General features: G+C 39.6%; 2 protein-coding genes across 3 annotated transcripts in view; one reads left to right on the top strand and one right to left on the bottom strand.

Annotated features, from left to right (window-relative positions):
* Positions 1-16,269, top strand: part of LARP4 (La ribonucleoprotein 4) — a 132,497-nt gene that overhangs the window by 23,064 nt on the left and 93,164 nt on the right. The window lies entirely within an intron of this gene.
* The window catches only part of FAM186A (family with sequence similarity 186 member A), a 58,999-nt gene that overhangs the window by 12,634 nt on the left and 30,096 nt on the right, over positions 1-16,269 (bottom strand). The window contains exons 4-5 of one of the 2 annotated variants that reach the window (XM_072972817.1): positions 10,484-13,233; positions 6,957-10,375 (exon numbers count right to left, since the gene is read on the bottom strand). In XM_072972817.1, coding sequence (XP_072828918.1) covers positions 6,957-10,375; positions 10,484-13,233 — 6,169 coding nt within the window. Of the gene's footprint in view, positions 1-6,956; positions 13,234-16,269 lie in introns of those variants that run through there. The other variant, XM_072972816.1, reaches the window with a different exon arrangement.

Below are 16,269 nucleotides of genomic sequence, written 5' to 3'. Positions count from 1 at the left end.
TGTACAAAACAAAATGCAAGTTTGTTAGCATGCCATTTAGGATTTTCTCTGATCTGATCTTTCTTTGCCATCTCATTTCTTGCCACATCTCCACATCTTGCTTATTCTTTGTGTTCTGCCAGCAACAAACTACAGGCATACCTGTCAGTTCAGTTTCAGACCACCACAATAAAGTGAATATAGCAATAAAGTGAGTCACATTTTCCCCCATGCATATAAAAGTTATGTTTATGCTATACTGTCATCTATTAAGTGCACAATAGCATTATGTCAGAAAAACAATGTACATACTTTAATTTAAAAATACTTTATTGCTAAGAAATGCTAACCATCATCTGAGCTGGTGGAGGGTCTTGCCTTGATGTTGATGGCTTCTGATGCAGCAGGATGGTGGTTGCTGAAGTTTGGGGTGCCTGTGGCAATTTCTTAAAATAAGACAACAGTGAAGTTTGCATTCACTAACTTGGCCTTTCATGATTTCTCTGTAGCATGCAGTACTGTTTGATAGCATTTTACCCACAGTAGAACTTCTTTTAAAATTGGAGTCAATCCTCTCAAACACTGCCACTGCTTTATCAACTAAGTTTATGTAATATTCTAAATCATTTGTTATCATTCCAACAATCTTCCTAGCATCTTCATCAAAAGTAGATTCCATCTCAAGAAACCACTTTGTTCATCCATAAGAAGCAATTCTTCATCTGTTTAAGCTTCATCATAAGATTGCAGTAATTCAGTTACATTTTGGGGCTCTACTTCTAATTCTAGTTCTCTTGCTATTTCTACCACATCTGCAGTTACTTCCTCCACTGAAGTCTTGAACTGTTCAAAGTCATCCATGAAGGTTGGAGTTAACTTCTTCCAAACTCCTGTTAATGGTGATATTTTGCCCTTTTTCCATGAATCACAAATGATCTTTACTGTATCTAGAATGATGAATCCTTTCCAGAAGGTTTTCAATTGACTTTGCCCAGATCTATCAGGGAATTATGATCTATGGAAGCTACTGTATAGCCTTATGAAATATATAATAAGACTTAAATAATGTATCTTGAAAGCTACAATTACTCCTTGATCCATGAGCTGCAGGATGGATGTTGTGTTAGTGGGCATGAAAACAACATGAATCTCATTGTACATCTTCATAAGAGCTCTTGGGTGACCAGGTGTGTTGTCAATAAGCAGTAATATTTTGAAAGAAATCTTTTTTTTCTGAGCAGTAGGTCTCAACAGTAGGCCTAAAATATTTAGTAAACCATGTTGTCAATCTAAGCTTTGATAGAACACAGGTAGAGTAGATTAAGCTAAACTGAAGGGCCAAAGGATTTTTGGAATGGTAAATGAGCACTGGTTTTGACTTAAAGTCATCAGCTGCATTAGCCCCTAACAAGAGAGTCAATCTGTCCTTTGAAGCTTTGATGCTTTGGAGCCAGGCATTGACTTCTCCTCTCTGGCTATGAAAGTCCTAGATGGCATCTTCTTCCAATAAAAGGCTGTTTGTTCTACAGTGAAAATCTGTTGTTTAGTGTAGCTACCTTCATTACTAATCTTAGCTAGATCTGGACAGCTTGCTGCAGCTTCTACATCAGCACTTGCTGCCTTGCACTTATGTATTATGGAGAGGCTTCTTTCCTTAAATCTCATGAACCAAGCTCTGCTAGCTTCTGGCTCTTCTTCTGCAGCTTCCTCATCTCTCTCAGCCTTCATAAAATTGAAAAGAGTTAGGGCCTTGCTCTGGAATAGACTTTCACTTAAGGGAATGTTGTGGCTGGTTTGATCTTCTATCCAAACCACTAAAGTTTCTCCGTGTTAGCCATAAGGCTATTTGACTTTCTTATCATTCATATGTTCACTAGAGTAGCATTTTAATTTCCTCCAAGAACTTCCTTTGCATTCACAACTTAGCAAACTGGTGCAAAAGGTCTAACTTGAAGTGTTTCTCAGCTTTCAACATGCCTTCCTCACTAAACTCATTCATTTCTAGCTTGTGATTTAAAATGAGAGACGTGTGACTCTTCCTTTCACTTGAACACTTAGAGGCCACTGTAGGGTTATTAATTGGCCTAACTTCAATATTATTGTGTCTCAGGGAATAGGGTGGCCCAAGGAGAGGGAGAGAGATGGGGAATGGCTAATTGGTGGAGCAGTCAGAACAAACACAACATTTATAATTAAATTTGCTATCTTATATGGATATGGTTCGTGGTGCCCCAAAACAATTACTAGTTTCCCCAGACACATGTGCACCCACGTTTTTCTGCCTCTTGCTTCCTTTTGCTGCTCTGCTAGACACTCTGCCTTTTCCTGCTTTACTGACTTAACTGGTTAGTTCTTTGAGGCATAGTTCCAAGGTCAGGCTTCCTAGAAGCTTTACTTAACTCTTTCTCCTCAGTCCTCTTGTACAGAGTTGGCAATATACCATCGTTGTTCTTTCCACACCATACTATATAATCCTCTGTGTGACTATCTCTGTGTGCCCTCAAGGGAAGGATATGACTTTTCCATTTTTGTATCCTTCCACCCTTCACCCCCTGGGCCTAACCCAGCCCCTGGCATGTAGTAGATATTTTAAAAAGTCAATGAATTAAATAAGTTGAATCCAATGTAGTCACTACAACATTTAATATCTTTAAGGACTTTCCCCCATGTGTATGGAAATGAAATGTTTCATTATCAGTATCTGGTCTAATTTTACATTCACTTCATCATTACTTCTCAGGTTTATTACACTGATTATGTGGTAATACAATTCTAAAACTGTATTTCAGCATTTAAACATGGAATCTTTACTTACAGAGGTTCTACAAAACTTTCTTTATTCAAAAATAGTTTATATTATTATACTTTATATTATCTTTCCCATGTAATGTTAGTGTCTTCTTGACTCAACCATTTTTATGGTGAAATCTTTCACTTTTCAATGTTTAATTCCTGTTATACCTGTTGGTGATTTGATTATTATAACATTAAATATTAAAGAAGAGCTTTCTGGAAATAATGAATTAATTGACCCTTGATAGGATTAAAGTTATAATTGTATAAATTAAATATTGTTGTAACATGTTGATTTAGATATTTCAATTTTTAAATGATTTTACTGAAACAGGTCAGATCATGTCACTTAAGTCTTCAAAATCTTCAATAAATCTAAACAATTTAATTGACATATAAAAATTAAGAAAGTTGTTAAAGAACTCCCCCACAAAAGTACCAAGCCCATATAATATCAGAGGTGAAATCTGGCAAACATTAAAAGAACAGCTAATTTTTTAATTAAACTGTTCCAGAGCATAGAAAAAGATAAGCTTTCACATTTTAAAAATGTTACAAACTTAAAATTATACCGAAATTTGATAAAGATAGCACAAAAGAAGTAAATCACCATCCAAACTTACTAATGAATGTCAATGCAAAAAAAAAACCTAAATAAAATATTAGCAGATGTAACACATTCAAAGAAGGATTTATTCAAGGAATGCAATGGTAGTTTAAAATAATTAATTGTAGTAGAAGATCTGAGGAGAAAATATTTTCTTTAATACGCATGAAAATAAAGTGCTGAAATCACACTTAAAAAATGTGATTTAAACAAATTTAACATAATTCAACATCCACTCTTGATTAAAAAAGAAATGAAACAGAAGGGGAGGGTATAGCTCAGTGATAGAATGCAGGCTTAGCATGCACAAGGTCCTGGGTTCAATCCCCAGTACCTCCATCAAATAAATAAATAAGTAAATAAACAAACTTAATTACCTCCCCCTCAAAACAAAACAAAAAGTTAGAAGTTGAATAAAAAAAAGAAACAAACAAAAAAACTAAATGGGAATTTCAACCCAAAAGCCAACGTTTTTAAATGACAAATACTAGAAAGATGTCTACTATCACACTATATTTCTAGTCAATTTATATTTATATTTTAATAATTAATGAAAGAAGGACTTAACATTTCTCCACAGGAGTGGAGAAAATAAGTCCCCCTAAAAATGAAATTGACTGAAGTTAGAGATGTTTTATGACTTTTTCAGAAAGGAGAATATAAATATAATCTTTTTTTTAATAGGAGAAAATAAACTTTATTATGTGCATATGGGGAATCCACATAATTGTGAGGAATTCCCTAAACAATGTTTTTAAATGTTCTTGAAGATGAACTTTTCCTAAAAAAAAACATGGGTCCATAGAAAGGCACTACTAGCTGTTACTCAGGGACAGTGAAATGAACAAAGATGGCCTTGAGGCCATCATTATTTTTTAACATAGTTCTGAAGCTACTAACCAATTCAGGTAGTCAAGAGACAGAAATGAGATGTTTAAAAACTGGAAAATCTAGATGTAAAAAATCATTATTTGCAGGTAATATTGATTATATAGTTGGAGCTCAATATCAACTGAAAAACTTCCACATGCTTTTGAATACTGTAAGATGGCTACATAAAAAATTATATAGAGAAATCTACCCTTCATTTATACAAATAAGAACCAGTTAGAAGATATCATAGGAGAAAAGAGTCCATTTACAATGGTTACAGCAACAACAAAAATGAAAACTACCAGATCATACACTTATGGAAGAATATGCAAGATCTAGATGAAAACTTTAAAATGCTCCTGCAGGACACACATTCCAATTAGTGGGGGGAAAGTAGGTTATTTTGTAAAAAACTGTGCAATCATGTGGGAGAAAGAAGGAATCACAAGAATATCTTACAAGAGAAAGCTGTGAATCAAAGATATAAATATGAAACAAGTAAAAAATAATAACCAATCATAAAAATACTAAAAGAAACCTAAAAATAATTTTTTAATATTTCTCAGAGTGGAGAGGGCCTTCCTAAATAAGGCACAAAACATTATTAAAAATACTAATATAAACACATAAAAATCAAAATTTTCTGGAAAGCAAAATGTACCAAAAGCAGAGTCAAAACACAAGTGGAGAAGTTTGACAATTTATAACACAGTTGAGGGGCTAACTTTCCAAATATGTGAATAGGTCCCACAAATCAATTAAAAAAGCAACTTGACAACCCACTTGAAAAATGGGCAAAATATTTGAGTAGAATCTTCACAGAAAATGAAAGCTCTTAAGAATGTGAAGATACTTAACCTAACCAACGATAAAAGTAATGCAAATAATAGCACTGAAATGCCATATTTTATTTATTACATTGGCAATGAATAAAAAAATAATATTTCATGTTAGTCTTGATGTGGGGAAATGCTCTTTTGTAATGCTGATCAATATATATAAATTGTTACGACCTCTTTAGAGAACAATTTGACATTTTTGTATCATAATTACAAAATGCTTACCCTCGATCTAGAAATTCTACTTCTAGGAACACACATACATACACGTACACAAATGTATATGCATTGTTCATTGAAGTATATTTTTATAATCCAAAATTTTGAAAACAGTATAAATGTCCATCAGAGGTTAAGTAAATTCTGATAAATCCAGACTTTGGAGTACTATGAAGCTATGAAATGAATGAGAAGGCTCTTTATATACTAATACCTAAGTTATCTAATACCTAATATCTAACTTTTTATGGAAAAAATCAAACATCATAACTTTATTTAAAGTGGGGATAAAAGAGAATATTACTTTTCTACATATGCAGAAAATATTTCTGGATTGACATACATTAGTAGACCTCAGGGAGGGGCCCAATGGCCAAGAATAAGGCTATTAAGGAGGATTTTCACTCTACCATTTGTAAGTTTAAAATATTGTACCAAATGAATGTGTAACTTATTTTTTAATTTAAATATAACAAAGAAAAAAGGCATAAGGGAACTGGAGAATGACCAGAAGCATGTTATTTAAAATGCTCAAGTAGAAGAAAGTGTTTACATGTGAGAATAAATTTAAAAGACTGCGATCTTTTAGTCTGGAAAGAGAAAATTAAAGACAGGTATAGAGCAGAACATTTTTCAACAATTAGATTACTTAAGCTTTGAAATGAAAATTTGGAACTATATCTTGGATAAGTCTTTCTTTTGCACCGTGTTGTTCCAGTCCTCAGTTTCCAAATGAATTCAGTCCTCAAAAATGTAAATTTCATGAGAACAGGGTACTTTGTTTTATTTACTGCTGTATCCCTAGCACCTGGAACAATGCGTGCTGCATAGTATACGTTCAATAAATATTTGTTGAGTTAATGACATAAATTACTGCTATAATTAATGATAATCTTTTCTATCATAGGTCTTAGTTTGGCATCTTGTAATTTTAGGTTAAAAAAAATAATCTAACACAATATTGTATATCAACTATTAGAAAAAAAGAAAAAAAATTCTACATTAAAAAATAACACAATTTAAAAATTTCCCAAAATAACAAGTTGGTAATCTCAAACACAAACGCTAAGAATGGTAGACTAATTGGCCATTTCCCTGACCAATTTCTGATATTTACAATCTTAAAAAATCAGAACTAGAACCTGTTTCCTCCAGGTCACTCTAGCAGCAAGGCTGCAATGGCAACACCTGGTACATAATAAACCTGACGTCTCCTACTCCAGGTCACTCTAGCAGCAAGGCTGCAGTGGCAACACCTGGTACATAATAAACCTGACGTCTCCTACTTTAAGAGTCATAGATCTTCTGGTGAACCCAAGAAGGTGAAAATAATTCAGATTAATGGGAAGCATTTCTAAACTTTTGAAGTTGATATTTTGGAGATCAACCATGGTCCACAAAATATACCTTAGCATCTCTCCTAGAGATATAAATAGATTAAATGGAACATGTTACATGACATTTCTTATTTCCTAAAAAGTTTATCTCCTTTGCTATCTTAAATATGCTTCCATCCCATATATACCTATAAAAGAATCTTTTAGAACATCTGATCTGACAAATATCTACATACTTATAGATCAATAGGGAGGATATTTGAAATTAGGACTAAACCAGAAAACTGGACACACAATATTTACATCTACCTTGCACGCTGGATCAGCCTATAGGCAATGTACTTGCGGAATACGTATCCTAGCCGAACTGCGTCCGTATGAAGGGTCTCAATTATGAGATTCCTAGCCGTTGTATGTAGTTGTGAAGGGAGTCCAGAAGCTTTTGTGGCCTGACTTAAGAGAATCAGGTTCTTCCCTTGAGCCTCCACATCAACAAAATACTTCTCTTTGAGCTCTTGGGGATAGGAAGTGGGTGCCATAATCTTGGATTTCTTGGTACCTGAAACTGAAGTCAGAATCCAGGACTTATCTATGGGAGGGAATCGGGATTTCTGGTCCCATTCAGAAAGTGAGCTCTGAGATGTCTTGGTAAGAATAGTAAGAGAAGGTAGTGATGTTACAGGCTTCATGAGAGTGGGAAGTTCCCCCTTATCAGGGGTTTGTGATACTGGTGTCCTGTAATCAGTGAGACAAGACTGAAATGTTATAGGTTGTTCCATGGCAAAAGGATCTTGGGGTATCTGGATTTCTTTAGAAGTGTCAGAGACCTCTGATATTGGGAACTTCTTAGTGGTGAAAGGGGCTTGAGATACCTTGAAATTTGAAGCACTGGGATGGACCAATGCTGATTTAGACTTCAGAGAAGAAATAATTAGCAGTCTTTCCTTACTTTTCTTAGAGACAGGAGAGGATAAATCTTTCTGGGGTTTTGCAGGGATTGAGGGCACCCATAGTGTTGGGGAAGACCCAGGGGTAGGAAGGATCCATAGTGAGGAAGTTTGCCCAGGAAGGGTCGCTGGTGCCAGATGCTGCCTAAGGGTAAAAGGGGCTTGTAGATAGGGAGATTGCTCATTGGTGGCAGGGGTCTGGAATACCTGAGGCTGCTCAGAGAGGGTTAAGGGTCCAGATTCCAAGAGCCCTCCAGGGATGGAAGAGGCCCCGGGAACCAAGGGCTTCCCTGGAGAGAGAGGAGCCCAGACACTGGGAATCTGTGCAGAGGTGGGTAGGACTCCAGATATAAGGGACTGTCTGGGGACAACAGGGAGCTTCGATATCTGAGGTGACTGGGAAGTCAGAAGAGATTCCTTAGATATGAGAAACTGCCTAGAGCTAAGAAGGGCCTCCAGTGCAAGGGGCTGCCCTGGAATGGGAGGAAACCCAGATACTAGGCTGTGAACTGGTGTTGGGAGCTGAACAGAGGTGGATTGACCCTTAGAAACTGGGTTCTGTCTAGAGGAAGGAAAAGTCTGTGGTGCCAGGAGCTTCCCAGGGTCTGAAGGAATCCTCATTCCCACAGATTTCCCAGGGGCAAGGGGGGCTTGTGTAAGAGGAGACCCTGATATCAGCAGAGGAGTAGAAGAGACCTCTAATATAGTGGACTTCTCAGCAACAGGAGCAGGTGTTGCGGGAGACTGCTTAGGAATGTGAGGAGCACTTGCTGTTACAGATTTATCAGCAATGGAAAAGCCCTCAACTCCCAGGGTATATCCTGAAGGAGGACCAACCCACCATCGTGAGGGTTGCTTATTAATGAGAGAAGGTCTAGATTTTAGACCCTGCTCAGACATAAGGGTAATACCCATGGAACGGGCCTGTCCTGGGGTGAAGGGGGTTCCCAAAAGTTGGATTTGTTCTGGGGTATGGGGAGATTCTAAGTCATAGACTTTATCTGAGATGAGAGGGGCCCCTAATTCCCCAAACTGTTCTGGAGAGAGAGAAACCTGCAATACTTGAGCCTGTTCTAAAGTGAAAGGGACCCCCAAACCCTGGGCCTGCTGAGGGGTGAGGGAGATTCTTTGAGCCAGGGGCTGCTCAGGGGTGAGTGTGACCCCCAGTGCCTGGGCCTGCTGAGGGTTGAGGGTGATGCCCTGAGCCTGGGGCTGCTCAGGGGTGAGTGTGACCCCCAGTGCCTGGGCCTGCTGAGGGGTGAGGGTGGTGCCTTTAGCCTGGGCCTGCTCAAGGGTGAGTGTGACCCCCAGTGCCTGGGCCTGCTCAGGGGTAAGTGTGACCCTCAGTGCCTGGGCCTGCTGAGGGGTGAGGGTGATGCCCTGAGCCTGGGGCTGCTCAGGGGTGAGTGTGACCCCCAGTGCCTGGGCCTGCTGAGGGGTAAGGGTGATGCCCTGAGCCTGGGCCTGCTCAGGGGTGAGTGTGACCCCTAGTGCCTGGGCCTGCTGAGGGGTGAGGGTGGTGCCTTTAGCCTGGGCCTGCTCAAGGGTGAGTGTGACCCCCAGTGCCTGGGCCTGCTCAGGGGTAAGTGTGACCCTCAGTGCCTGGGCCTGCTGAGGGGTGAGGGTGATGCCCTGAGCCTGGGGCTGCTCAAGGGTGAGTCTGACCCCCAGTGCCTGGGCCTGCTGAGGGGTGAGGGTGATGCCCTGAGCCTGGGCCTGCTCAGGGGTGAGTGTGACCCCCAGTGCCTGGGCCTGCTGAGGGGTGAGGGTGGTGCCTTTAGCCTGGGCCTGCTCAAGGGTGAGTGTGACCCCCAGTGCCTGGGCCTGCTCAGGGGTAAGTGTGACCCTCAGTGCCTGGGCCTGCTGAGGGGTGAGGGTGATGCCCTGAGCCTGGGCCTGCTCAGGGGTAAGTGTGACCCCCAATGCCTGGGCCTGCTGAGGGGTGAGGATGGTGCCTTGAGCCTGGGCCTGCTCAGGGGTGAGTGTGACCCCCAGTGCCTGGGCCTGCTCAGGGGTAAGTGTGACCCTCAGTGCCTGGGCCTGCTGAGGGGTGAGGTTGATTCTTTGAGCCTGGGCCTGCTGAGGAGTGAATGTGACTCCCAGTACCTGGGCCTGCTGAGGGGTGAGGGTGATGCCTTGAGCCTGGGCCTGCTCAGGGGTGAGTGTGACCCCCTGTGCCTGGGCCTGCTGGGGGGTGAGGGTGATACCTTGAGCATGGGCCTGCTGAGGAGTGAGTGTGACCCCCAGTACCTGGGCCTGCTGAGGGGTGAGGGAGATGCCTTGAGCCTGGGCCTGCTCAGGGGTGAGTGTGACCCCCAGTGCCTGGGCCTGCTCAGAGGTGAGGGTGGTGCCTTGAGCCTGGGCCTGCTGAGGAGTGAGTGTGACTCCCAGTACCTGGGCCTGCTGAGGGGTGAGGGTGATGCCCTGAGCCTGGGGCTGCTCAGGGGTAAGTGTGACCCCCAGTGCATGGGCCTGCTCAGGGGTAAGTGTGACCCTCAGTGCCTGGGCCTGCTGAGGGGTGAGGTTGATTCTTTGAGCCTGGGCCTGCTCAGGGGTAAGTGTGACCCCCAATGCCTGGGCCTGCTGAGGAGTGAGGATGGTGCCTTGAGCCTGGACCTGCTCAGGAATGAGAGTGACCCCCAGTGCCTGGGCCTGCTGAGGGGTGAGGGTGATGCCTTGAGCCTGGGCCTGCTCAGGTGTGACAGTAGTCCCCTCTTCCTTGGCCTGCTCAGGGGTAATTGGGATCCTCAGTACCTGGGCTTGTTCTGGAGTGAAAGATGCCTCTAATATCTGTTCCTGCTGAAGTTTGAAAGGGTTCTTCGATTTAAGGATCTGGTCTAGAATGAGAAGAGTCCTCACTGCCTGTGCCTGCTCAAGTATGTGGGCTGCTTCCAAACCCTGAGACATCTTAGAAGTAGGGGTTTCCTCCAACGCCTGAAACTGATGAGAGGTAGGAGTGATTCCCAGTGTCTGGGTCTCCTCAGGGGTGAGATCAATTTCTATTGCCTGAGCCTGCTGAGGGGTAAGATTTATGGACTTTGTGGGAGACTGTCCAGAAATAGAAAAGACCCTGGGTGAGGAAGATTCTGTGAAAGTGGGAGGAGTGATTGGTATGGGGTGCTGTCCTTCCTCAAGAATCTCTAATTTCTTAAGATTCCTTTTGAACTTTTTTGTTTGCTGTAACTGGAATGCATCTTTTGTTATGCTCTTCCACATGGGAGGCAATGTCACTGAAGTTTGACTGAGAAACTGTTCTAGCTCTTCAGAAGTCTTTGTCTGATCCTTGGCTGTTTTCTGACTCTGCCTTTCATAGTCCTCTACCTTTCTCCTTGGCTTCTGCTTCTCCTCCTCTCTCTCCCAACTGCTTTCTTGCTCCAGGTGTCTCACTTCCTGAACCTGCAGCATCTGCTGTCTTTTCTCCCTCTCCAGGAGCACCCCTTGCTCTTTTATTTTTTGCTTCCATGTTTCCAGGTGCTGCTGCTTTGGCTTCTGATGCCCTTCTCTCTCCTCTTCCCCTTGCTTTTGCTTCTCATCTGGCTTAATCTGCTTTTGCATCCTCTGTTTTTGCTGTTCCTTCCACACCTCTTCTTCCTCTTTCCACTGTATCTGCTTCTGTTGCCTTTGCTTTCCCTCCTTCACTGGGAGCCATGTCCCTTCCTTCTCCAAATTCTGATTTATTGTCTCATAGCTCCTTTCTCCTTGCAAGTGGTGTTTGAAAATTGTACCAAAATTCTTCCGTTGACCCTCTTGCAAATATTCCTCCTGTCTTTGTTTTTCCTTCTCCTTATGGTCTCTCCCTACTGTTGAGGCTACTGGAACATCTCTTTCACTTTCTATTTCAGTCAAGATCATTTGTATTAAATTGTAAGTTAGTGGGTCAAGGCTCTCATGTGAAAGTAAGGCACTAATTTCCGACTTTGCACTAATCGGCTTCTGAAAATGCAATCCTGGCATAAATGAGACTTCCTTTTTTTGTTTCATAGGTTTCTCTCCAACTTGTCCTGCATTTTTTATATCTTTGTATTTTCTCAAGATTTTTGTCACAGATTCAGCCACTTTTTGGAAATATTCCTCCATTTTTGTCTTTATGATTCCTAATTTTTCAACTTCTGCTGTATTTAATAACAGCTCCTCTTTTGGCACAGTCTTTTTATCCAAAGGCTTTCCTATGTTATCAGTTTTCTCTTTTAGGAATGCCATTATGGCTTTCTGAAATTCTTCTAGGTTATTCTGTTCACTTTTGCTGTCTGGACTTCCTAGAGCTCTGGTAGAGTCTGAAGTCTCTTTAGTTGTCCTAGGTTGTAATTTAACAAGTTCGTAAGACTTGACTTTCTTGTTGGAGACTAACATATCCTTCTCTTCAGTTTTTTCTTCTTTGCTTGCAGTGGTTCCAGGAGAGGTTTGGTGTTTCTTTCCTTTTATTTTCAGTTTCTCAGAGGAATAATCCAGTTGGCTCAGCCTGAATGGTTCTGCTAGGCTACTCATCTTATGTTTGCCCTCTTTGTCTGTTGACTCAGTGGTAAGTTCCTCTTTATCCCCTGAAGAAATTTGGCTTTTGCTAAGTGAATATTCAGGTTTGGCCTTCCTGAGTTGTTCCCATAAACTACTTGTTCCGCTTTTGCCACCTTGGCTCTTTGTGTCAGTAGAAGGGAAATCAGCATGTTGACTTTTTGATTCAGTGGATGACTTTGATTTGGCTTCAGAAAAAGATTTTCTTTCTTTTCTCTTCTCTTCCAGTGCTGGTAACTCAAAGTGGTGATCAGGTTTGGTCCCTGCAACTTTGTGTTTACCTTTATCGTCATTTGGACTTGATTCAGATGTTTTGGGGACAGGTGGACCTTTCACATGCTTTCCTTTCTGTGACTGATACTGATTAGTCTCATCTTTCTCATAGGCACCACCTTTCTTCTCTGATATCTTATCTTCAGTGATATCTTCAGAAGACTTTTTCTGTTTTTTTTCAGGTAAAGAGTATTGCTGGTCAGTTAAATCTGAAATCATTTCTGCTGGATCTGTATATGAAATAGCTGAGTCCCACTTGATCCCCAAGGGTTTGGTCCCTTTTCTTTGGACCTCATCTGGAGTGTTTTTAAATTCTTTGGATAAAATGTTGTTTATACTGTCTTCTATGTGAGCTTGGCTAACGGCCATGGATGATTGTGGAGAAGGCTCAGATAACACTTCCAACGTTGATGTGGGCAATGCTTGGTGTTCTACACCTTTGGATTGAATGAGTTGTTCATATTTTTCTTCAGCTTCTTGAAGCTTCTGCTGAAGCATTTCATTTTTTTCACTGAGATCTTGTACTATCTTCAGGGAAATCTCTTTTTCTCCTTCACTTGTCTCATTTATGTACATATTGGCACTTTGGAGGTTAATAAATTTTACTTCATCATTTAGTGTACTCAGAGCTTTAGAAAGGTTTCCTATTGTTGCTGATATATATTTAATAGCATTGTTTTCCAGTTTATTGAACATTGCAGTACCTATGAGTTCCTGTAGCATATCTTGGATTTCTGAAACCTTTGTATTTGTTGCAAATTCATCACTAATCATCTGATCTGGTCTTAAAGCATGAGCTGCTGCAGGTCGCTTTATAACTCTTTCTTTCCAGGATTTCCATAGAGAACCTCTAGATGCTAGAAGATACAAAAAAATAAAACATAAAATAATGAGATTGCATTTCTTCTTTTGTGTTGTGCTCTGTCTATGGCTAAGCCTAAGGAATTTAGCCTAAATTAACAGGTAGACATAGGGTAAAGATTCATGAGGAAACTTTGGCCCCAAAATAAATAGTATTACTTTTAAAAGAATGACTCTTTTTCCACAATCAACTAGAACTTCTTCCAGAGTTTAGGAGAACTCAGCTGTGCCTTCAGCTTACTTTCAGTTACAATTTTACATTATAAGCCAAAACTTTCCTTTGGTTTTGCTTATGTTTGGTGCTTTCCATTTTATTTCTTGGGTTTCTATCTTTCTTTTCTCCTTTTTCTACATCAAAGCTAAACTTGGTTCTTTCAAAAGGATCACAAAAGAACAGACAGAAGTCAGACATTTGAAGGGATTTCCAAAAGAGCTGAATGAGAAACTCAGCAATTTTTTCCTAAAAAAGCAATGGCAAAACTGAACAAAACTGACAAGAACAACCATTTTAGGACTTGGAAACTGACAAAAAGCATGCAATAAATTAAGAATAATTTATTTGAGAAAAAGTACTGAACCTCAGTAAGAACAATGGAAGTCTATGATCTTTTAGCCTGGAGCTACTTTCATCTCCAACTCTCCAGCCCTATGGCCTGCTAGTTCTATCAGGGTGAGGCAAGCTGTGAGGGCTGACAGCTCTACTGCCTGAGGGGGTTGATTTGATCTGGAGCAAAGTAATACTTAAACAGTATTTCCTTAACCCATACATAGATCCATTAGCAAAGAGTAGAAACCTTACTGGATCAATTAATGATTAGCTAATCATTGACTGACCACTAAGCTATGCTGACCCAAAGGTAACCCCTAAAATTTGGGTTTAAAGGGGGAGGGTATAACTCAGCAGTAGAGTGTGTGCTTAGCATGCATGAGGTCCTGGGTTCAATCCCCAGTACCTCCACTAAAAATTAAAGTAAAATAAAAAATTAATTTAAAAAAGAGAAAGAAAAAAACAAGCAAATAAATAAAAAAATACATAAAGAAACCTAATTACCTCTGCCCCCTAAAAAAAATCAAAAACAAATAAAATTTGGTTTTAAAAATAAAAATGAAAAGAAAAAAAGAAGAAAAAACTGAGCAGAGATATCAGTAGCTGCTCACTGTGGGGACTACAGACTCCACCCAGTTAGTCCAGGCAAGTCACTAAGAAAACAAACCAAAAAGGCAATAAAAAAAAAACTCTGGAGGTTGCAAGGAAAATCAAAATCCAGAGTTGCTACAATATATTATCTAAAATGTCCAGTTTTCAACATAAAAGAAGCATGCAAAGAATCAGAAAAATGTGACCCATACAAAGGAGGAAAAAGCAGTCAATAGAAATTGTCTCAGGGACTTGGGCAAGGAGGTGGGCAAGATGTTGGACTTACCAGAAAAAAATGACATCCAAAGAAGCAATTATAAATATGTTCAAAGAACTAAAAGAAACTATATTTTAAATAAAAGGAAAGTATAACAATGACTATAAATAGAACATATCGATAAAGAGATGGAAATTAGAAAACCAAGTGGAAAAATTAGAGTTGAGTAGTATAAGAACTGAAATGAAAAATTCACTCAACAGCATATTTGAAATGACAGAAGAAAATAAGCAGCTAACTTGATGTTAGATTACAAGAGATTGTCTTATCTGAAGAACAGGAAGGAAAAAGAATAAAGAAAAATGAACAAAGCTTCAGAGAATTGTGGGACACCATCAAGCAATGTTCCAGTGTACAAGCAATAGAAGTCCCAGAAGAAGGGGAGGGGCATTAAAATATTTGAAGAAATAATGGCCAAATCATCCCAAATTTCATGAAAAACACTCATCTACACATTCAAGAAGTTCAGCAAATTCTAAGTAGGATAAACACGAAAAGATCCATATCTAGAAAGAACATCATAGTCAAACTGTTGAAAGCAAGACAAAGTGAGAATTTTTAAAGCAAAAAGAGAAAAATGACTCATCACAATTAAGAAGACTCATAAAGAACAGGGGAACCACAGAAAATTTAACAAGACACTTCTTATCAGAAACAATGGAGGTAGAATGCAGTGGGATTATATATTCAAAGTGCTGAAAGAATAATGTTGCTCACCAAGAATTCTATATCCAGCAAAGCTATTCTTCCAAAAGTGAAGGTAAGACACCCATTCCCTAAAATAACACTCTTCTCAAAGTAGCATGCATGTGCAACTCTCATAGCCATCCTTACTTCATGTGTTTTTAAACACTTCCCTATATGTATTATAGAAGAGCTAACACATCTGTTTACTGAAGTAACACTCCAGTCAAAAAGTAGCTTGCAGTGAACATTCACATATCCATAGTTGATACTGTGTTTTTAAACACTTCTCTAAATGTGTTATAGAATGTCTATCACATTCATCCCCTGAAATAATGCCCTTTTTGAAGTGGCATGCATCTACAACCCTTGTTTTTTTAAAAATGAAGGTAAGAAATAATATATACTAATGGCAAGTAAGCATATGAGAAGATGCTCAATATTACCTGTCATTAGCGAATTGAAATTTCAATGAGATACTGTTACACACTCATTAAAACAGCCAATCCCCCAAAACAAACAAATGAACAAACAAACAAAAAACAGACAATAGCAAATGCTAGCAAGGATATGGAGCAACAGGAATTCTTGTTTATTGCTGGTGAGAATGAAAAATGGTACCGATACTTGAGAAGACAGTTTGGCAGTTTCTTACAAAATTACTTAAAGAGTAATGTAGTCTTATCATATGATCCAGTAAGCATGCTTCTAGATACTTACTCAGTTATGTCCACACAAAAAAACTTACATGAGAATGTTTACAGTAGCTTTATTCTTAATTACCAAAACCTGGAAGCAGCCAAAATATCCTTTAATAGGTGGGTAAACAAACTCTGGTACATCTGTACAATGAAATAGTATTCAGCAGTAAAAAGAAATTAAGCTATTAAGCCACAAAAAGACACAGAGAAAACTTAAACATGTATTGCTAAG

This window comes from Vicugna pacos, chromosome 12, assembly GCF_048564905.1.
Source record: "Vicugna pacos chromosome 12, VicPac4, whole genome shotgun sequence".
Classification (NCBI taxonomy): domain Eukaryota; kingdom Metazoa; phylum Chordata; class Mammalia; order Artiodactyla; family Camelidae; genus Vicugna; species Vicugna pacos.
This window is presented reverse-complemented; position numbering and strand designations above follow the sequence as displayed.